General features: G+C 37.3%; 1 protein-coding gene across 22 annotated transcripts in view; it reads left to right on the top strand.

Annotated features, from left to right (window-relative positions):
* Positions 1 to 22486, top strand: part of otofa (otoferlin a) — a 78650-nt gene extending 56164 nt beyond the window's left edge. For 4 of the 22 annotated variants that reach the window (XM_089118684.1, XM_089118683.1, XM_089118674.1 and 1 more), the window contains 39 exons: positions 39 to 170; positions 598 to 660; positions 780 to 864; positions 944 to 1103; positions 1326 to 1512; positions 1914 to 2100; positions 2216 to 2439; positions 4689 to 4797; positions 4929 to 5118; positions 5338 to 5458; positions 5593 to 5693; positions 5795 to 5885; positions 5978 to 6094; positions 6175 to 6327; positions 6446 to 6635; positions 6734 to 6858; positions 7305 to 7439; positions 8584 to 8745; positions 8974 to 9045; positions 9287 to 9406; positions 10463 to 10624; positions 10712 to 10874; positions 11710 to 11864; positions 12220 to 12249; positions 12378 to 12509; positions 12604 to 12679; positions 13104 to 13243; positions 13802 to 13939; positions 14044 to 14181; positions 14265 to 14392; positions 14511 to 14681; positions 14954 to 15114; positions 15201 to 15343; positions 15625 to 15713; positions 16900 to 16998; positions 18617 to 18858; positions 19035 to 19213; positions 19331 to 19431; positions 22031 to 22374. In XM_089118684.1, the coding sequence (XP_088974810.1) occupies positions 39 to 170; positions 598 to 660; positions 780 to 864; positions 944 to 1103; positions 1326 to 1512; positions 1914 to 2100; positions 2216 to 2439; positions 4689 to 4797; positions 4929 to 5118; positions 5338 to 5458; positions 5593 to 5693; positions 5795 to 5885; positions 5978 to 6094; positions 6175 to 6327; positions 6446 to 6635; positions 6734 to 6858; positions 7305 to 7439; positions 8584 to 8745; positions 8974 to 9045; positions 9287 to 9406; positions 10463 to 10624; positions 10712 to 10874; positions 11710 to 11864; positions 12220 to 12249; positions 12378 to 12509; positions 12604 to 12679; positions 13104 to 13243; positions 13802 to 13939; positions 14044 to 14181; positions 14265 to 14392; positions 14511 to 14681; positions 14954 to 15114; positions 15201 to 15343; positions 15625 to 15713; positions 16900 to 16998; positions 18617 to 18858; positions 19035 to 19213; positions 19331 to 19431; positions 22031 to 22217 (5358 nt within the window). In that variant the 3' untranslated portion in view covers positions 22218 to 22374. Of the gene's footprint in view, positions 1 to 38; positions 171 to 597; positions 661 to 779; positions 865 to 943; positions 1104 to 1325; positions 1513 to 1913; positions 2101 to 2215; positions 2440 to 4688; positions 4798 to 4928; positions 5119 to 5337; positions 5459 to 5592; positions 5694 to 5794; positions 5886 to 5977; positions 6095 to 6174; positions 6328 to 6445; positions 6636 to 6733; positions 6859 to 7304; positions 7440 to 8583; positions 8746 to 8973; positions 9046 to 9286; positions 9407 to 10462; positions 10625 to 10711; positions 10875 to 11709; positions 11865 to 12219; positions 12250 to 12377; positions 12510 to 12603; positions 12680 to 13103; positions 13244 to 13801; positions 13940 to 14043; positions 14182 to 14264; positions 14393 to 14510; positions 14682 to 14953; positions 15115 to 15200; positions 15344 to 15624; positions 15714 to 16899; positions 17013 to 17153; positions 17253 to 18616; positions 18859 to 19034; positions 19214 to 19330; positions 19432 to 19721; positions 21951 to 22030 lie in introns of those variants that run through there. The other 18 variants (XM_089118677.1, XM_089118690.1, XM_089118687.1 and 15 more) reach the window with 18 other exon arrangements.
* Positions 22487 to 22863: the final 377 nt, after the last annotated feature.

Below are 22863 nucleotides of genomic sequence, written 5' to 3' on the forward strand. Positions count from 1 at the left end.
ATTTATTTAGATAATATTCCGATTGAAATGTCTTTCAGATCAGTGTTACAGTAATCGAGGCCCGTCAGTTGGTTGGTTTGAACATGGACCCTGTGGTTTGTGTCGAAATTGGAGAGGAAAAGAAGTATACATCAATGAAGGAGTCTACAAACTGCCCCTACTACAATGAGGTTAGATTCACATTGCTGAAAAATCTGAGCAAAGAATTCTGTCATTTCAGACAGTTTGGCAGTCTGTTTACTGACACGTCTAGTGTATAACGGATTAGAACTGCAAGAATCTACCTCTAAAGAGGCTATCTTGTCGTTTTTTCATGATATTTTTCAGAATCAATACTTAAATAACATGTAAATCCACCCACATTGTTTATATGATAAACAACCTCGCTTTGAGACAGTAGAGAAAGAAATCTCTGATGACCGAGGCACTCCTTGCTTAACAAATCCTAGATGTCCTACCTTGGACCGAAGAGCACCCAGGTTAAACTTTTTTAAAAGGAATTGAGCACGCCACTCATCTTGAATCCATAAAACAACCTAGCTTTATAAACTTCTTATCCAGACATTATATACATTTTTTTTCTCTATCTCTCAACAGTACTTTGTCTTTGACTTCCACGTGCCTCCAGATGTCATGTTTGACAAGATCCTGAAGATATCAGTGAGTAGATTAATCCTCTTTACATTATCTTTTCACGTCTTCCAGCAGATGATTGTATGTATTATAAATAAAATAAAAACTCATTGGAAAACTGTTGTATTTCTGTTTCTAAATTTAAGGTAATACATTCTAAAAACCTTCTACGAAGTGGGACCCTGGTAGGCACCTTCAAACTAGATGTGGGAACTGTTTATTCACAAGCTGGTGAGTAACCATTGAAATAAGTAAGATATGTACTTATTAGATAGGAAAAAGACTATTAATTGGTACTTGTACATTACAGAGCATCAGTTCCATCACAAATGGGCAATGCTGTCCGACCCTGATGACATCACAGCTGGCTGCAAAGGTTACGTTAAGTGTGACATTGCAGTCGTTGGAAAAGGAGACAATATCAAGACTCCCCACAAGGCCAATGAAACAGATGAGGATGACATAGAGGGGTTAGAAACAGATATATTCATACATAAACATTCCTACATGCATTTATAAATTTGAGTGTACTTTAGATTCCCAAATGTTCATGAACAAAAGTGTAAACTGCATACCATACCATCTGATGCGTTATTTATATGATTTATTTATACATTTATTTATTAATTTGTTCATTTATTTATTTGAGTGTCACCTTGGTCTGTTCTCATATTCGTTATGATGTATTACAGAAATCTTCTTTTACCGGAGGGTGTTCCATCAGAGAGACAGTGGGCTCGGTTTTATGTCAAGATTTATAGAGCCGAGGGACTACCTAAAATGAACACGAGTATCTTGGCCAACGTGAAGAAAGCTTTTATCGGGGAGAACAGGGACCTTGTGGACCCTTATGCCCTAGTGCAGTTTGCAGGGCAGAAGGTAAGAAAGTCCTAAAGACTCTCCGTAAGAGATCAATATTTTTATCCATCCAATTTTATATATTAGACATTGAGAAAAATTACTATTGTAAGGGATTCTCTTGTTTGTTTGTATTTTGCCTGGGTTTGTCATGTGTCCTAGTTTTCTGTTAGTTACTTCCCATGGTTTTTCATTGTTTGATTATCCGTTACACCAGTCATTCATTTAGTTGATAAATTTGTCTCTGCCTTTCTTTGAGTTCTTTGTCCGTTCACATCACGATATTAACGGTTGTTCTGTTTCTAGTTCTGAGTTTTTGGTAATAAATATTTAAACTTTCACGAATAGATCCATTTCCTCACCTTTTTGCAACCGTTATTTTTTTAATTATACACATTTCTTATGACACCTTACACATGCAGGGTAAAACGTCAGTTCAGAAGAGCAGCTACGAGCCCATCTGGAATGAGCAAATAGTCTTCACTGAGATGTTCCCACCTTTGTGTAGGCGTTTGAAAGTTCAGATCCGTGATTCAGACAAGGTGAATGATGTTGCCATAGGAACCCATTTCATCGATCTACGCAAGATTTCAAATGATGGAGACAAAGGTACCAGTTATCTGTCCCAATGGAACACGAATGTGTGTACATCCATAAACAGTGCTTGAGTGGATCTCTAAAAACAAAAGACACTGGAATTGACTGCTCTTCCATCTCTCCCCAGGGTTCTTGCCCACTATGGGCCCAGCTTGGGTGAATATGTATGGTTCTACCCGCAACTACACCCTGATGGATGAGCACCAGGACCTGAACGAGGGGCTGGGGGAGGGTGTTTCCTTCAGGGCACGCCTCCTCATTAGCATTGCAGTGGAGATCCTGGACACCTCTTCCACAGAGATAATAAGCTCTACCGAGGTACAAATGGAGCCAGTGTCCAACATCTCAGAGGTGAGGTTCCTTATTATTCCTTCTTTATAGATTGGGTCAAAACACTGTGACATTTCACTTGAGCGATCAGAACTGAAATCTCTAAATCCTAACTAATTCTATACTTACAGTACCTGTCCCACCATGACATTACACATAGGTTATTTTGCGGGCCTACATATTGTACGGTGTTTAAAAACTCAAATTCCATCTTGTCCCAGGCATCTGTAACCTTCTGAACCTCTTGTACCATATCTGAAGACAGATTGATTACAGCTCAGTCTAGATTATTTGAAATATCAACTGCCCACTGGGAAATTACAAGGCCAAGCTTTGTTTCCTCAGACAAAAAGTCATTGCTGATGTGGGAGTCCAGCTGTCTGTGATTTTGTGTGGCCTCTGGGAGCAACTATTGATTGTCTGATGCATTTTACTGAAGAGCAATATTTGTTATCACACTCAATGAAGAGGCAAACATAGGATGCTGGTAGTCCCAATTGCTCTTCATGGCATTACTAACCTGGTGCTTTAAAAGCCTGTGCATTAATCCAAGCTATAGACAGGGGTGTACAGTAGCAGCCGCGGGGAGGTGATTCTGTCCCTCACACTTTTGAGTAAGCATACATTCAGCCAGTTACAGTTGAGTGTCAGTGCTGTAGCTTTATTCTGATTTGTATTTATTTTCAGGTTTATTTAACAGGGACAATGCACACTAATAATACATAAATACATGTATAGTATGCCAGAATTAGCCAAAAGGTTATTTTACATCTGCTATCCCTGGACAGGTCTTAATATGTCACACCTAAAAATAAAAAATAAAAATAAAATGTTTGGCCCTTGATGGTCATGTTGCCTGACAGCTGTGCACAAACCCCCAGATGTGGCAGGCTAATAAATCTGCTGCTGTCTGTCATGTTAATCAAAGAACAAAAAAAGAAAGAAAATCACTTGCTGCTCTTGACTGAATAACTTCTATAACTTTAATTGTGAGTATCTGTATTTAATAACATTGGATTACTGCCATTTCTGTAGTATTTCTTTCCTGAATACTACTGTTAGACCCATCTAAACAACTTAAAGCCATGTTTATTTCATTCTATTGTATTTATTTGTGCTATTGTTTGCAAGTTGTTTATTTGTTCTTATTTTATTACTGACTGTTTATTATTTACTTGTGTCTTTTTGTAAATTTAGTTCATCGATTCAAATAGCCTCCTGCAATAGCTTCTGTGCGTAAGGTATTGCAACCAGATTACCCAAAATATTAAAAAAAATTATGAGATAACTAATTATCTCTATGGAGGTATATATGGCAGTTCTCACCATGGTTTCGATAATGGTATTGAAAATATATATTTCAAGGTATCGTATCGAATTTGGAAATTCCAGTATCATAACAACTGACAACACTAGAACACACTGAAATGTAAGTCACTATTCACCTGACAGTCTTCGCATCCATCTTTGTGTTACGGAACCAGATAAGTCCATTTAATGAGCAAATCATTTAATGAGCAAAACAAGTGGATCAACATTGTTTGAAAAGATTTTACTCAAAAATACAAATAATTTACAAATCGAGCATTACTACTTCATTTAAAAAAATCTGCGACAGTTTCCATTTATAACGTTCAGTCTGTTTCTCGCACAAAGCTTTTGTTTGGCTTTAAAAGACTTAAAATATAGTGCTATATTAGTGCTAAAATATAGTACAAGTTAAATAAACCATTTTTGTGACTCTTAAATGGTGCTTTGTCGTCATTTTGGAACGTCAGTCCTTATTCTCATTTAGTATATGGGAATTTATTTTAAATTCAACTTTTGTATTGTATGAATGACAGAAACTATCTACTAAACTGCCGTAGTTATAATAAAAGTGATTCCCTCACTTTTGAAATAGATTTTGTATGAGCAATCAGTTGCTGTAACTACAGTAGGAAAAGAAAGAGCATGGATTCAATTCTTTTTTTCTGCTAAGAACAGTGAATATAAGAGGGTGATAAGAGGCTGAATGTTTTATTGGATCAAAGATTATATATTTAGATGAGAGGAAACTCCTGCTGGGTTGAATTTGCAGCACTGAGCTGCCAACATCTCAAGTCAATTATGATTTTATGAGTTCACACGCAACTTAGACATGTCTGAGAATGCTGTGTTGTGCCAGTGCTGTGAAATAAAAGGTCACAGAAACAGTCTTTTTATCTTTTTTAATATAAAATCAATGTTTGCATCCTGACCTTTAAAGATCTTTTTTTTTTTTTTTTCAGAGTGCCACAGGGAAGATGGAGGAATTTTTCCTTTTCGGGTCATTCTTGGAAGCCACAATGATAGACAGGAAAATTGGAGATAAACCCATCAGCTTTGAAGTCACTATCGGTGAGCTTAATTTAAAATACCTTTCAAAACTTTGACTCTTCAATGTACTTAGTCAGCCAATGCTTCAGTAAATTCAACACATCAAAAATAAAACATTTACAGCTCCACATGTACATATTTTTTCCATTTAGGTAACTATGGTAACCAGATAGATGGCGTGAGCAAGCCTGGATCAACAAAGAAGAAGAAAGAGGGTGGAGGAGAAAGTGAGGAAGAGGAGTCTGAGCTCATCCACAACTCTAGCGATGAAGAGGCAGAGGATGATGGAGATTTATTGTCTGTGCCGTCCACCCCTCCTATGAAACCAGTTATCACTGACAGGTCAGAGGTTAGGGAAAGGAAAAAGATAAAATGTCAAGGAAATATTGAGTCTTCAAACATCTGGAAATGATGGTTTTGAGCAAAACCTTTACACTGTTACTAGTATAACAAATGCAGTGTGTCAAAATCCCTTTTTTATATTTGCAGATCACACTTTTTCATAGCTGTTGTTTAGCTTTGTGTCTTGGAACTGAACTGTCCATTTTGCTCGATTTACAGAAATTACTTCCACTTGCCTTACTTTGAAAAGAAACCCTGCATTTACATCAAGAGCTGGTGGCAGGACCAGAGGAGACGGCTCTACAACTCCAATATAATGGACAAGATTGCAGATAAACTGGTCAGGCTCCTCCTAAAATTGCTATGTGACTGTTATCCTGTCAATCTCCTTCTCCTAAGCAGGAGTTTTCAGGGTTATTTTTGTAAAACATCGTTATAGTGTTTAAGCATGCACGTTTCTTTCTTTGTTAACAGGAGGAAGGTCTGAATGATGTTCAAGAAATCATAAAAACAGAGAAGGCGTATCCAGAACGCAGACTTAGGGGTGTATTAGAAGAACTCAGCACAAGTTGCAGGTGAGACAATGTAGAAGTGAATCTAAACAATCAAAGTTAAAGTCTATACAGCATAATCAGCAATCTTTTGACTTTTCCCACCCTATTCTCCACAATTTAAGCCGTTTTGTTACACTGGCAAACAAAGATCAGAATCTATCCGGAAGAACCAAGCTGGACAAGGAGAGGCTGAAGTCCTGTATGAGAGAGATGGTAAACCTACTCAACGTATTTGGTCTCAGTTTCGACATTAAAAACTGCTGTTTGGATGTCGAATGTAATTTACATGGTTATATTGTTCCTAGGAGAGTATGAGTCAGCAGGCTAAGACTATTCGCTCACAAGTGAAGAGAAACACAGTTCGCGAAAAACTCAAGCTAGTTTTGAATTTCCTTCATAGGCTTCGTTTCCTGGCAGATGAGGTAAAAGGAATCACGTTACCTTAATTCTCTATACACCATCGGCATCTCAGGCTCACCGTTTTTGTTTATTTTCCTCTAAGCCCCAGCACAGCATCCCTGACGTGTTCATATGGATGATTAGCAACAACAAGCGCATAGCATACGCCCGCATACCCTCCAAAGACATCCTCTTCTCGATTGTTGACGAAGAGATGGGCAAAGACTGTGGGAAAGTTAAAGCTGTTTTTCTCAGGGTAACTCTCAATTTATATCCCATTTTCATATTTCTTCCTACAAATAAATGTGTTATTTAAATCAGGTTGAATATTATTGATGTAAAAGTTCTGCATTGGGTGTTTGTGTTCAATATAGCTGCCTGGAAAGAAAGGCTTTGGGCATGCTGGCTGGACAGTTCAGGCTAAACTGGAGATGTATTTGTGGCTGGGGTTGAACAAACAGAGGAAAGACTTCCTGAGCGGCCTGCCCAGCGGCTTTGAAGAAAACAAAGCAGCAAAAGAAATTGGCATGCAAGCTGTCCCTCCTGTCAGCCTAGTTTATAACAGTAAGATTAGATATGCCCTAATGGTTTGTACATGTTAGTTTCTTTGCATTTATGTTAAAACATGTGCAGTATGTGATAAGCTGTATCCTCCTCTGTAGTGAAGCAGGTGTTTCAGCTGAGGGCACACATGTATCAGGCTCGCAGTCTGTTTGCTGCTGACAACAGCGGCCTGTCTGACCCATTTGCAAGGGTCTTTTTCTCCACCCACAGCCAGGTGACAGAGGTGAGTGTGTGTTGAAGTCTTTGGTTATGCGATGGAACCGGTTTTGTCTGATTTAATGCTGTTCTCTGTGCACAAATACTGTGGGTACTCTTCAGTAGAGGCACTTTAAGTCCTTAAAATGTTTTATAAACATTTCATTCACTATGTTTTATAAGTGTTAAATTAAATGTATACATCATATATAAATATATTTATAGAAACGTATTATATATATTAATACATGTAATATTGTTTTCTAAAATGCTTGCCGTAATGGTTGTAACCGCTATTTTAATTTTTTTTATAGTTTTGTTCACAAATGTCAAACTAAAGAAATTACTCTTTAAATGAGGAAAAAGTAATTACATTAACAAGTCTAAAGATACTATATCCTTTTATTTTAGAATTTTTTTAGGCAGAAAGGTTCTCCCAATTGATGAATCATCCATGTATGTGGTAAATTTCAGGTCCTCAGTGAGACTCTGTGTCCTACATGGGATCAGTTGCTCGTATTTGATAATGTTGAACTCTACGGTGAGGCTGGTGAACTCCGTGACGACCCTCCAATCATAGTTATTGAACTATATGACCAAGACACTGTGGTAAGTTTATATAAGTCTTAGCCTATATAGTCACAAATAAAAGCAAAAAATCCCAAATGATCTGTTGTTTGCTAGTTCAGTGGGCAAATCTGTTGTCAGAATCTGTTGTGCGTCACAATAAGAGTGTGTGAAAATGTGCCCTATTGTCCTGACTTGATGTTTCTTCCTGTTTAAAATCTTCTGGTCCTGCCCTTTTGTTGGACGACGTTTTGGCTAAGTAGAGTGTGAACACATTTCAACACTGCTGTCAATCTGTGTTTGCATAGATAGCTGAATGCAACAAGGCATGCAAGAAGTGAGATTGCTTGGGAATCTGTCCCAAAAACAAGATCAAGTCTCAAGTCACCATTTCCATTAATTGGTGATAAAAACACAATTTCCTGTGGCAATAAACTACCTCTTGCATTCCCTTGGTTGTGACCGTTCAACTTGATGTTTCTTTGTAGTTGTAGTCTCTACAGTAGTTTGTAGTAATCATTGCTGTGGTTTATTTTATTGACAGCTGAATGCCAAGGTCAGATATAATATAAATGATCATTTTTTAAATTTAGAGAAGGATTGAGCATAGATGAAGAAACCAACCAATTGCAGAATTTGACTTCTGTGAAAGCAAACCTTTATGTTCTACATTTAACAAAAATGTAAAATTGACCACCAAAGATTGATTTTAAAGGGATGCTCCACTTTTTTTGAAACTAGGCTCATTTTACAAATCCCCCAGAGTTAAACGTTGGGTTTTGCCATTTTCAAATTCATTCAGCCGATTTTTCTGATATTTAGAAGAATATCAGTAACCAGACAGTTTTTGGTCCCATTGACTTCCATAGTATATATTTTTTCCTACTATGGAAGTCAACGAGACCAGATACTGGTTACTGATATTCTTCTAAATATCAGAAAATCTGCTGAATGTATTCGAAAATGGTAAAACTCAACTGCTTAACTCTTTGGGAGTAGTAAAATGAGCCTATTTCCAAAAAAAGTGGAGTATCCCTTCAAAGACCCAGCAAAACAGTAGCCCTAATGTGAAAGTGATTTTACAATGTGGCCACACTGACCCCTGGTGTTCAGAGGCGGTAGTGTAACTGTCATGTTTTTTTTTTGTGTGTGTGTGTGTGTGTGTGTGTGTGTGTGTGGCATACAGGGGAAAGCAGAGTTCATTGGGCGAACATTTGCAAAGCCACTAACTAAGATGGTTGATGAACACTACGGGCCGCCGCGGTTTCCCCCCCAGCTGGAGTACTATCAAATCTACAGAGGAAACTGCACTGCAGGAGATCTGTTGGCTGCTTTTGAACTACTGCAGGTGGGGCCTGTACACAGTGGTTGTGATCAACATGTACATGCTCCAATCCTGAATGGACTCTGTCAATGCTTGGCCTATCTGTTCATACAGTAAATGTTGCTTAAATAGCACATATACAGACCACTCTGTTTCTTTTCCTCTCATTTATCTTTGATTCTTGATCTTTTTATGTCATTTCCCATCACTGTCCTATCTTTCTGCTTTACACTTCCATGGAATTCTTGACAGATTCCTTATGATGATGAGGAGATCAGAAGGGCTCTCATTGCTGTCCATGACTTTGCAGTGCCTCAAATCAAGGTGCAATAAACAAAATCACATTCCCCCCTCTTTAATTCTTGTCTTTGTTTTCCTTTCTTGTCTAAGTGACTTCATCCTCTCCGCTATTGCTGTGCTTTTCTTTTTACTGTTTTTCAAGGCATGGTAGGGGTTTGGCAAAAAAGAGGATTTAATCAGTATTATTATCAGTCAGTAATTACTTTATTATTTCATCAGTTAATGAGTTATATATTTTCATTCTGTAATATCTGTTTATCCACAGATTGGTCCAGCAGGGCGGGCAGCACTTCCTCCAATTGATGGCCCAACTGATTCTGACCGCGGGCCCATCCTGCCTGTTCCATTGGGCATAAGACCAGTTCTCAGCAGATATCGCATAGAGGTGAAAATAGCCGTAGAACGCTACAATAAGACTGTTAAAGGTACAATATGTAGTATTTTTCGCCACCAGGGGGTCGCTATCCTCTTACAATAACAAAGTGTATATTGATGCATTAAGCGTAATTATGGATCTTGTCGTCAAGCTGATGGATCTTTTATGGATGAGTGAATACAATTATGTTTTTAACATGACTGTGGTGTGAAGCAGGGCGTGATTGCTAATGAGAGACGTATACCAGCGCCACACACAACGTGAGTCCCACAGATATTAAGGAATAAGGACATTTCATTCTACCGAACTACACGCAAGTGCTAAATTAATACTCACACAGGTCAGTTTATTAGACAAATTAAACTTGAGGTAACGCAGCGCTGTTTCACTTGCTCTAACAGTTACACTATCACACTAAACGGTATTTTAGTGTGTTGAATGTTGTTAGTTAGATTGTTAGTTGGCTGTAAGAGAATAGCAGTAAGCTGATCAACATTAAAATAACATACAGATCATGTATTCTAACAATTCATCATGTTGAACTAAATAACATTGATTAGTTTTATGTACATTTGCTCACCTGTCTAATTAAGTACATGCAACACTCGCGTCTCTGTGAAGTCAAAGTTAGTCGCGGATGTGGAGCTTTTAGCATCTTGAAAGATGTTGATCTTTGTTTTAGTCCTCTTTTTGTCTCAAAGTCTGCTTGCCATGGTCCATAATGTTTGAATAAAACAACAACAGCATGAGCGTCCTCTAGGCATAAGCCAGTTGTCCACGTCTGTCGCCATGGTTACTGTGGTAGTACGACTCCCTCACCCCTGCTCACACGACCCGTTTTCTTGGTTAAAATCGCAGTTGTCTCACGATTTACAAATAGTTGGAAACGTTTGGGATATTGCAAGTAATCAACTAAACAAAATATATAACATTGGCCTAGTGGTTTTTGGATATTTTACTGCAAAAATCCTACATATTGTACCTTTAACAATTGTGTTAACTAAATTTGAAGCTCATGCGTTTTTGCTTCAGTTATGTTGAGCCGCAGCCTTTGTTTCTCTCCAGGTCCTCTTTTGGGGTCTGAGGGACCTTAAAAGAATCAACCTGGCCCAGGTGGACAGGCCTCGTGTGGACATTGAGTGTGCAGGGAAAGGAGTTCAGTCAGCCCTCATTCAGAACTACAAGAAGAATCCAAACTTCAGCACATTAGTCAAGTGGTTTGAAGTGGTGATTTAATTTATATTTGTACATTACATTTATATATTTCACTGTTTTTTAATTTAAAAAGTTAACTTAAGTAATCTTGTGCTGCAGGATCTGCCAGAAAATGAGCTACTCCATCCACCCCTCAATATTCGGGTGGTGGACTGTAGGGCATTTGGACGCTACACCTTGGTTGGGTCTCATGCTGTGACCAGCCTTCGCAAGTTCATCTACAGCCCCCCAGACAAGACTGCTAACAACTGGGCTCACACAGGTACCTGTCATATACACATATAGACATAAATCTGTAATTAAGTATAACAATGCAAAATATTGTAACTTTCCCAATGCTTTTCTAATTCATATTTGTATAAGAACAATTTTGTTTATGATGATAACTAAATTCTAGCATGCAAAGATGACAAATTACTTAACATTCATTAAACATGCCATCTGACATAAATGTCAAGCTGGTCAAACTTTTATGTGGATGCAGGAAATTGATCAACATCAACATTTAAAATGTTGCAAAAGATTTCTGTTTAAAAATGCTGTTCTTTTCAACTTTCTATTGATCAAAGAATCCTGAAAAAATAAGCAGCACAATTATTTTAAACATTAGTAATTAAAAGAAACCAAATCAGCATATTAGAATGATTCCTGTAGGATCATGTGACACTGAAGCGTCTTGCGATGATGCTGATCTTTGCCGTCACAGGATTAAATTACATATAAAAGTAAAAAGTTATTTTCATTTGTAATAATATTTCACAATATTGCTGTTTTACAGTATTTTTGGTCAAATAAGTGCAGTCTTCATGGGCATAAGAGATTTCTTTAAAAAAAAAATTTCAAAAGAAAAACCTTACCAACCCCAACCTTTTGAAGGGTAGTGTGAATAAAGAAAGGCATTTACAGTCTATCGTTTTTAAAAAATTTTTTATTTATTTTGAATTCTTTGTGCAGACCATTTCTTTTTCTAGCTTTTCTGACTTCTTCATCCTTTTCTCTATTTCTTCTTCCTTTCCCTCTTCATGGTCTTAACCTCTCTGTCCTGGTGCTGGTCTTGGGTCATTGGTTGCTAAATCTTATGACCCTACCCACTCCAGCTAGACTGGCCAATGGCTACATGGCTCTCACCAATGGGACGTCTCATTCCCGCCCCCATTCCCGTCCCATTTCTTATCCCTCAGGTGATATTGTGGTCAATATGGACCCTGAACCCAACATTAAGAAGATGGACACGGTTGTCAAGATTGATGCTGTGAGTAGATGTGCCGTGCTGTTATATTTTAGAAAACTGCTTGGCTTTGAGTATTTTTGTTCCTACTGTGGTTCTGTTCGTTTTACTGCTTTAAGTTTAATGTCCCATTTTAAAGTTGGCATGAAATGGAAATTGTGATAGAGGAATTGCAATATTTTGATTAAACATTACAGGGGCAGAACATACCGGTAAATAAATAAAAATAACAATAATGTGCACAATAAATCATTTATAATGATTTATTTTGCACATTCCAGATTTCATGGTGACTTTAACAACATGCTAGTATGTTATTGTAGAATCTTTTGTGGATGTTTGTATTTGATGAATGTTTTGTGTGGCCCTGTCCTTGTAGACCACCGATGCTGTTGTTAAAGTTGACTTGGTAAGTCTTGGTTTGGTTTAGACAGATTTAAATGTTTTAGATTTAATTTTCATTAAGTTGGATTTAATCGCTGTAAACACATTACATTTATTATCAAATAAACATCACAATATCCTTTGTGCTAACAGAACGAGGAGGAGAAAGAGAAAAAAAAGAAAAAGAAGAAGAAGAAGGGAGAAGATGTGGAGGAAGATGAGCCGGATGAGAGCATGTTGGATTGGTGGTCCAAATACTTTGCCTCCATAGAGACTATGATGGAGGTGGGGAGGAGATGTCTTTAAATTTCAACTTAGTAAAGATTCTTTACATTTGATATATACTGTACATTTTTATTTGAACTTTCTGTGAATGCAGAATCTCAGAGCCCAGGAGGCTGCTCTGGCAGAGGCAGAGGAAAGAGAAGATTTGGAGATAGCAGCAGAGAGTGCAGGTAACCACAGGACACAGTTCTGATAAACACTATCACCCATCATATCATCCATCACTATTGTTGTCATGACTTAAACCCAGTTATACTGATCTTTTTCATGCCATGAAAGTTGGACACAAACGTTTACAAGCTATGATAATCTTCACTTTGGGATCAATTTTTTCCATATATTACTTGTAATTCAATTGAATTTTAATGTATGAATGAAGAGTATTTAAAGTATTTAATGAATGTTTTTAATGAAGAGATCCATCTTGTAAATTATACACAATCCATGTTAGTTTGAGTGTTTAAAATAGCTCTTATGACTTGAAAACATCATTGTTCATCATTACAAACGTCCATTCAAATTAGCCTCGTAGGTGTCATGCTCATCCGTTTCTCATTTCCATCTATACCTGTGTCCATTCATCCATAACCTCAGAGATCAAAGCTGATGAATTTCCTATGAAAGGCACCAAACCCAAGGAGAAGAGCAAAGACAAGAAGAGCTCCAAGGACAAAAAGAAGAACCATGATGGCGCAGAAAAACGACCTCCAAAACCAAAAGTTGATGAACTTATGGTTAGTACGTCTTTTTGAAAATATTAGTCTACAGCTGGAGGTGTTTTTCTTTCTTGCTTTATAAAGAACTTTAATTCAGAATGCACTTACACGACTGTTCAAGAGTCAGTAAGATCATTTTTTTCATTGTCAAAAAATTTCGATTTCAAATAAATAGTGTTCTTTTGAATTTTCTAACCATGAAACAATCCTGAAAAGTACCATGGCCTCCCCAAAAATATTAAGCGATACAACCATTTCAACTGTGATAATAATAAGAAAAAGTACTTGTGCACCAAATCAGCATATTAGAATAATTTCTGAATGATCATGTGACACTGAAGACTGTAATAATAATGGCTGAAAACGATCATTTTCATTTCACAGTATTACTGTTTTTACTGTGTTTTTTATCAAATAAATGATAAGAACGTGAGACTTCTTTTAAAAACATCAATAAGTAAAAAATCCACAACCCAAACTTTTAATTGAAAAGGGTATATTAGCTAAAGGAACTGTGATCTGTAGCAATTTTAGCTAATTTCAATATAAATATGAACACCTTTATCTCATTCTCAGGTGTACAATAAAGAGCTGGAGTGTGAGTATGGTAACTTTGAGGATTGGCTCCACACCTTCAATCTGTATAGAGGAAAGGCTGGAGATGATGATGACCACAATGTGGTCGATGATGACAGAATTGTGGGCAGATTCAAGGTAAGAACACACACACACATACATAAAGATATGTAAATATCAGGTTTCAGAATGAGAGTGTGAATGTCATTTTTCATGTTTGAATCTGTCTCCTTGTGAACCAGGGATCCCTCTGTATGTATAAACTACCACTGTCTGAGGAGATCATCCGGGAGTCAGGGTTTGATCCGAACATGGGAATGTTCCAAAGCACACCTCACAATGACCCTATCAATGTTCTCATCAGGATTTATATCGTTAGAGTAAGTGAATTCAACTCTGAATTATACGTAGGTGTTATTAGTGCAGTACTGTGTCAGCTAAAGTAACATGACTCTCTTCTCAGTCCACAGACCTGCATCCTGCAGATATAAATGGTAAAGCAGACCCATATATAGTCATTCGATTGGGAAAGTCGGAGATTCGGGACAAGGAGAACTACATATCCAAGCAGCTGAATCCTGTGTTTGGAAAGTGAGTAGGCGATACGATTGTAAACCAACCAAAACAATGGTTGGAGCTCAAGCTAGAAGATATAAATTTCTTGAAAGCACTTCATGTAGCACACCCTTATCTCTCTCTTTTCCTTAAGGTCATTTGACATCGAGGCCACATTCCCAATGGAGTCCATGCTGACTGTGGCAGTATATGACTGGGATTTAGTCGGAACCGATGACCTGATTGGTGAGACTAAGATTGATTTGGAGAACAGATTCTACAGCAAACACAGACCCACGTGTGGCATCGCATCCAACTACTCTGTGTAAGTACTCTCTGCCCCTATTTTACTTGATTTATGGGACCAACACATTTGCAAAGACGCAAATCTTTATAGAACAGCGTGCTAAAGTATTTACATTTTGGGGTTGTCAATCGATTACTTTATTTTACATAATGTGATCTAAGTAATCATAATTGCTGTAATAGCATATGTGAAAAGAGAAATTGTTTTGAAAATTGTTTTGAACTGTCCAAGCCAAATGTAAAGTCTTAAACTATGTGTTAAACTAACAGTGTTGTATTTTTAACTGACAGTCATGGTTACAATGTATGGCGGGACCCTCAGAAACCAACTCAGATCCTTGCTAAGTTGTGCAAAGAAGGCAAATTGGATGGACCCCACTATGGACCTGGTGGGAGGGTCAAAGTTGCAAACCGCGTCTTTCTTGGGGTTACAGAAATTGAGGATGAGAGTGGTGAGACATTTAAGAGCTTATACAGATAATTTAACATTTTTATTGTCCTATTGTTTATAAAAAGGATATATATTTTTGGCTTACAGGTCTGAAGAAGCAGACAGAAGAACACTTGGCTCTCACTGTTCTTAGGCATTGGGAGGAGATCCCACGTGTTGGTTGTAAACTCATCCCTGAGCATGTAGAGACCAGGCCGCTCCTCAACCCTGACAAGCCAGGCATAGAGCAGGTATGCATGCGTGTGCAACAAAATACAGCTCTATTACCAAGGACATATTCTAATGTTCACCAAGTGGCCTTGCTGAATTTTCCATCATTGGTAGCAAATTCAGAGGATGAATAAACAGCTGCATAATTTTCAGCAGTTTATGTATGCTTGATAAGTGAGGGAATGTAAATGAAAATTGTAACGCCACTGAAAAAATAAAGTTTAGGGAAAAATCATTATTAATTTGTCATTATTATATTGTAACTAACTGGTTAACTCATCAAATGTTCATTAACTCACAGGGAAGGATTGAAATGTGGGTGGACATGTTTCCTATGGATATACCAGCACCAGGACCAGCCATTGACATATCACCACGCAAACCAAAGAGGTAGATGATTCTGTTCGAAGTCTCAGTTTACTCCATTTTGAACACATTTTGAATCAGGATCAGTGAAACTTTTGCTGTCTTTCCTTTATTCATGCTCTTTTAATCTCAAATAGTTTGTTGCAGTTAAGGCTTTAATATTTCATATGTGCATAATGTTGCAATCATTTTTTACAGTTTTTTTCCTTAACGTCTCTAGGTACATGGAACAAAATGAAATTTTGATATGTGCATCACTGAGTTTAGCCTTGAAGAAAATGAGACAAAGATTGGAAGCTTTAGTCATCAGTCATTCTTAAATCACTTTCTCAATCTTAGCTCATTACACCCTTAAGCAAGGAACAGATTGGTTTGTTATCTGGACTGTTTTTGCAATTAATATTCTTTGGATGACTTAAAAGCTTTGGATGACGAAGTAACTGTGAATGGCAAATTACTATATAATTGTTTACTATAATAGTTTTTAACTATGTTTAACTACAGAGATACTACCGTGATTCAGCTACAAAATAGATGACACCCTTTCTCACCTAGAGTTTGTAGAAACAACACACTGTCCTTATTATTTTACTTCTCATACTTACTCTGCCATCTTCACGCCTCTCATCTGCCTTTTATTTTTTTCATGTTAATCATCTAAAGAATGTGCCAATTTCTTACAAGGCCTGTACTGTGAAATGGTCCTACTTGAGTCTGAGATATTCATGCACTGCCAAAAGTCCAAATGTGCAGTTTAATGACATAAATGCATTTCTGAATGCATGGCATAATTAAGTAGAAATAAATGTAAAGCGGATCCTGATTTCATCTGGATAGGATTGAATTGTGAAAGTGAGTTCTACAGAATAGAACCAGACCTGTGAGTTTGGTAAAATGATGCCTAAAAAGCTATTTGCACTTTCAATACCAATATCCAACAGTGTGCACAGACTAACTATTAAAAAGAGAAGACTATAACGTTTTGATTACGACGACAATTTGGAATTAATTACAAGACCAGGAACATCCATTAAGAAAGTGAAAAGGTCAATCACATCTTTACGGAGCAGTTTTTACCTTTTACTTTGGTTACAACTCATATTTTTGATTTGAATTAAACCAGTTCAATTTTCTAGGTTAAAACAATATTTACAGTGTGAGATGATGATCCCATTGTCATTGTTTTCCTTCCCCTCCACTCATCTCCCAGATATGAGCTCAGGGTGATAATATGGAATACTGACGAAGTAATTCTGGAAGATGATGATTACTTCACAGGGGAAAAGTCCAGTGACATATTTGTGAGGGGGTAGGTATGGGCAGGTGTGTGAAGAGTGTGTGGTTAATCTGTTACTTTTTGTTTGTTTTCTGTTTCCTTTTGTTGTTTGTCTGTCTTGTTGCGTTTGATGTACTTTTGTGTATCCCCCTCCCTGCTCCCCACGTCATTGCTGTGCTGTTATCTAGCTTTGAGCTTCGTGTTATTATTTGGAACACTGATGACGTAGTTCTAGAGGACGATGCTTTCATGACAGGAGAGAAGATGTCTGACATCTATGTCAGGGGGTAAAGACGATACAATCGCATGGCCTGACCGCTCTCCCCACCGCCTGCAGAAATCTGTACCTGCCCCCTCCATTCACATCCAAAGAATAATACTACCTTCCATGCTGATCCTAGTTAAACTGGACCATATCATTCAAAATGATGCAGATTTCTAGTCATAACCTCTGATTTAATTGTATAATAGTATTTACATTAATTCAGTTGTCTTTTGAGTTAAATTCCCTTCATAATTCATATAGAAATTTGAATATAAAATGTACATTTAATATTCAATTTAATATTTAATAACTGGTATGGTCTTGGTTTATAGAGCCATTTTTGTTTAGTATGTCTTGGGGACTGAGATGTCTTTCACAGTATCAATTACTGCATGAAAGCATAAGAAATGTCTCTTTGCATGCCAAAACCTACATTTATAATCTGACATGTGGCATTTGCATACCAACATTTTGCTTAAGAACTGAATCTATCTATCTTGTAAAGTTACGCATACAATTATGCATGTATTTGATTCATACAGTTGGCTATTAATGGTTCAAAGAAATACATAATACAGACTGTAGCCCTATATAATGTAATGCTGTTGGGACAGAATACAAAGCTCTGCAGATGCAAGCCTAAAGTGCAGATGACTAGATGTCAGGTCAAGCATCTATTTTTCTTTTCTATTTAGAGAGTATATTTATTTTGTAATTACATGCACTCTCTTTCAAATTATATTTTCAAAGAGTAACAAGAACATAACACTGAGTCATGCATTGATGATCTAGTCTTTGCATTTTATAATAAAATATGGCAACACTTTAGGGTCCAATTCCCACTAGCATGCATATTACTAGGATATTGGATGTTTATTAGTACTTATATGAAGCACATATTAATGCCTTATTCTGCATGATCATATTCTACATCCCTTAATTCTACCCAAACTTAACAACTACCTTACTAACTATTAATAAGCAAGCAGTAATTAATAGTTTATTGAGGCAAAAGTCAGTGTTAATAGATAGCTAATAGTGAGAATTGGACCATAATATAAAGTGTGACCTAAAATATAATAATTCAGACTTCAAAAAAAAAAATGTTTAATAACATCTTACTGCAATGACCATGGGGTATAACTTTTATTTTGTTCAGTTTCCTGATGCAGAATGGAGCAACAACTTGATATGTATAAATGCTAACATATGCATGTTGTCTATTTAGTATTTTATATATTTCATTTGTGCATGTTTTGTCATGTGACATACAATAAGTCATTGATGACTATTATGTACTGTATACCATGCTTGGATATTTTTTTGCATAAATAATAAAATATAATTGTGCTACTTCTAACAATTGAAAATCATCTCCCTGCTCAGTTGGCTGAAAGGACAGCAGGAGGATAAACAGGACACAGATGTGCATTATCACTCTCTAACTGGGGAGGGAAACTTCAACTGGCGCTTTGTCTACCCCTTTGACTATCTAATGGCTGAGGAGAAGATAGTCATCTCCAAGAAGGAATCCATGTTTTCCTGGGATGAGACAGAGTACAAGATTCCTGCTCGACTCACCCTTCAAGTGTGGGATGCTGATCACTTCTCTGCTGATGACTTCCTGGGTATGCTCACAAAACATAAATATTGTTAGATATGTATGAGTTATATGCATGTATAGCAACATAATTTGGGGTTTGAAGAGTAATTTGATTATTGTCGTTAATAATGTGCTCAATTAAAAGTCCATGTGTTTCATTCAAAATATATTTTTTATACCGCCTGTGATTTAATTCCACAGGTGCGATTGAGTTGGACTTAAATAAGTTTCCCCGTGGGGCAAAAACAGCCAAGCAGTGCTCTCTCAACATGGTTCTCAAAGAACATGAGCTGCCAACCATTTCCATCTTCAAACAGAAGAGAGTGAAGGGCTGGTGGCCATTTGTGGCCCGAGATGAGAATGATGAATTTGAGCTTACGGTGAGTTAATACAATGCAATTATCTAAAGGTTATTTTACTAATTTGCCAGCATGTTGTGTATTTGGAATAATTGCTAAGGCTACCTCATGAACATTCAAACCATGTCATGTTTGCAGGGAAAAGTGGAAGCAGAGCTCCATCTATTGACAGCTGAGGAGGCTGAGAAAAGTCCAGTCGGCCTTGGACGGAATGAACCTGAGCCACTTGAGAAACCAAAGTAAGATATAAAGCAGATCATTTACACATATTTGTTTCCGCTTCACCTAGCACATCTGAGAGAAAAATGCAGTTTCAGATAATGAATAAAAAGATATACTCTAGTGTAGACTATATAAGTCTACTATGAAGTCCAGTGAAGAATGCCCATCTGAAACTGTTAACTTCCCTTTCTAATACTCCCACTCTCCTCTTTCACATCCTTCCTTCCTCCTGTGACTGCCCTTTCCCTCGCCTACCCTTTCCTGCTCGTTTCCTTCATTTCAACCACCATTCCTGTTTTGGAAAAAGTCGTCCAGACACCAGTCTAATGTGGTTCATGAACCCTCTGAAGTCCATACGATACTTCATTTGGCACAACTACCGCTGGCTGATCCTGAAGGCTCTGGGCCTGCTACTGCTCCTCCTCCTCGTTGGGCTCTTCCTCTACTCTATTCCTGGATACCTGGTCAAGAAACTCCTAGGGGCGTGAGGAGAGAGGGGAAGATCACTGGTAGCCCTCTCTCACTGCCTCTGTTTTCTCTGCTTTTTGTCTCTCTCTGAGCAAACCTTTAAGCTCAAACTGTGCATCAGTGTATTTCTGTCTTTTTGTTACTCGTTCCATTTTTAAAGGCTTACAACATGGGCCTGAGAGATTGTGTGTGATTAAGTGTTTTCCATTTTGTCATCCCAACTCTTTCTTACCGCATAGCTGCAAGTCTTTTTGGTGGCCATTTTTCCTCTGGTTTCTTCTTTTGTCAATGACTTGCATTATTTATTATAGATTTTAGGACTGTCTGCTACTGTGCTTTCTCTGAACTTACCTTTGTTGCCTGATGTGTCATTTTACTGCTCTGAGCTCAACCCACTGCAAAGTTACAGTATCATTCTCACACACACAGTAGACCTAGGCCAGGGGTGGTCAACGCCATTCCTGGAGAGCAATGGATGATCAACCCTAATAAAAACACCCGAACAAGCTAATCAATATCTTTAGGATTACTTAGGATGCAGGCAGTTGAGGTTTTTTTCAGGGTTGGAGATAATTTCTGCAGGACAGTGGCTCTCTAGGACCGACGTTGACTAACTCTAGTCTAACGTTTTTACCAGCTCTGTGGAAGAGTTTACCAAACAATTAAAATTGTGCCATCATTTACTTGATGATGGACATGATTTTGTCCATTTATCCATTGGGAATTAATGGAATCATTGGCTGGCGCACACGTCATCAGAGAAGAGATGTCATTGCAAGTGGAAGTGACATATATAATAAACACTGCAATATTCAATATTCATGTTCATAGTTACGTTATCAAACTTTCCTTTTTAAGTCAAACGGTTAAAATGCCTTTTAAGAGATTTTACGACTTTTCAATCATGTTACCAATCATCTTACTAACCACTAACATTTGTATTACCTCTCTTCCTCCATCATCCCTGGTTTCATCTTTCTTACCTGCAACCCCTTCACCACTTCCAATCACAGCCGTCCTGACACCACCTTCCTGTGGTTTTTGAGCCCATTGAAGGCTATCCGTTACCTGATATGCAACCGCTACAAGTGGCTCATCATCAAGATCATCTTGGCTCTGCTGCTGCTAATCATGGTGGGCCTGTTTCTCTACAGCATGCCAGGCTATCTGGTCAAGAAGCTGCTTGGGGCCTAAAGAGGAGTCATTTGCCCTTGACCTCTCGAGTGTCCCTTTAATAATTGGTTTCAATTTAAAGCACTTGTTTTATTTTTAAACAATATCTCAAGAGTTTACCATCTCTCATATTTGCACTCTAAGCATAACGTATCAAATATCTTTTTCGGTGTCAAATTGCATGTCTTACCTGGAAAAGATCAATTATCTTATTTATCTTTCTATTTGTACATTTCAAGAATAATTAGTCACATGAAGAAAGCAGCAGTGCTTATTTTTGGTACGAAATGAAACTGGACTAGCGTTTATGGTATATGTTCATATAAATGCATTGCTTCAAATTCTTGGATTTTGTAGTTATTGTCTAGACGTGAACGTGTCGCTGCTAAAAGCACTATAAGCATGCAACTTTGTCTTAAGAAAGATGACTTGTTCATCAGTGGCTGCAGTCTGAAAAAAAATATTATGATAGGGTTACAGGCCTCATATACAGTATGTTATTTGATTAAACATTGCCTTGATGTTTGCACTTTCAGTCCATGACACAAATCGTCTGCATTCCAGTAAGTTACAGCAATGTTGTTTATCCTTTAGAGAAACACAGATTCTAATAGGGGAATGATGTTTAATTTGACATTTCAAGTTTAAAGAAAACAATAGAATACTCTTTCCTATACGTCCTACTGTTGATTTTGCTTGCTGTGTACTTGTTTGCTTGCTATGCACTGTTGCTCTATTTAATGAATGGCATTTGACCATGGACTTGTTTGCACTGATTTTGGCTGGTTTATATAAAAAGAGTGTATTTTTAATTCTTGTTCACAAGTGTGCAATATGGATTGATTAATTTATTTTTGTCAGTATGAAGACAATAAAATGAACTCTGCAATAAAAACTGCACGTTTCTTGTTTCCATAGTGTGGGTATGCATGTATGTGTGTGAGGTAGTTTAAAACCCTGTTCTCTTTCACACAGTCGTCCATCTACTAGCCTGTCGTGGCTGTTGAGTCCAATACGGGTGACCTGCATAATGGGTTGGCGGCAGTATAAGTTGGCCACAGTGGTGACTTTGCTCAGCATAACCGGGCTGATCTTTTTGGGCCTTCTGTTCTTTTCTCTGCCTTCAGCTTTCATCGAGAAGATTTTCAACATCTCAGGATAAGCTGATCAATCACCTGCTATCATCACAATATGCACAAAACAGATTATTGAAATCAATAGCATCACTTAAAAGCACTTCTGATTAAATGCATTTAAATAAATGTATTTACCATTGCATGGCATAATATAATTTTATTTTTTGTATGTATGTAGGCTTTTTTATGGGTGTTTTTTTCAACTATGAGCCTTTTGGCGCTGTGAACTCTTAAAAAAACTGGAATAAAGTTAATTTGTGTACTTACAAATAGTATGCAGTATCTGAAATATTGTCATTTAAGTCTAATTTCTGAAAGTCGTGAACATTTCCATCCACCATATCTCACCATTCCGAGTAACTGATGCTAATGACATTTTAATGAACAATGGTTGACCTTTGCTAAGGTTCATTGCATAGCTGACATTTTGTGCATTCTAAACATAATTTGTGTAAATTTGACACAGGAAATTTGATAGGAAATGTCGTAAAAATGGACGTTCTGCATTTAATCAATACTAACCTAATGGTTTATCTACTTAAGATGGCTTATATTGTCATAGATTTAAATATGTAAAGACAACGTTGAAATTTGCTATAGTTTTAATAAATCTACCTCAGGGGTATTAAAAGTACCCAAGTGCCTTAGTTGAAGAACACCCTATTTTTTATA

This window comes from Pimephales promelas, chromosome 13 (assembly GCF_988280905.1).
Source record: "Pimephales promelas chromosome 13, fPimPro1.hap1.1, whole genome shotgun sequence".
Taxonomy (NCBI): Eukaryota; Metazoa; Chordata; class Actinopteri; order Cypriniformes; family Leuciscidae; genus Pimephales; species Pimephales promelas.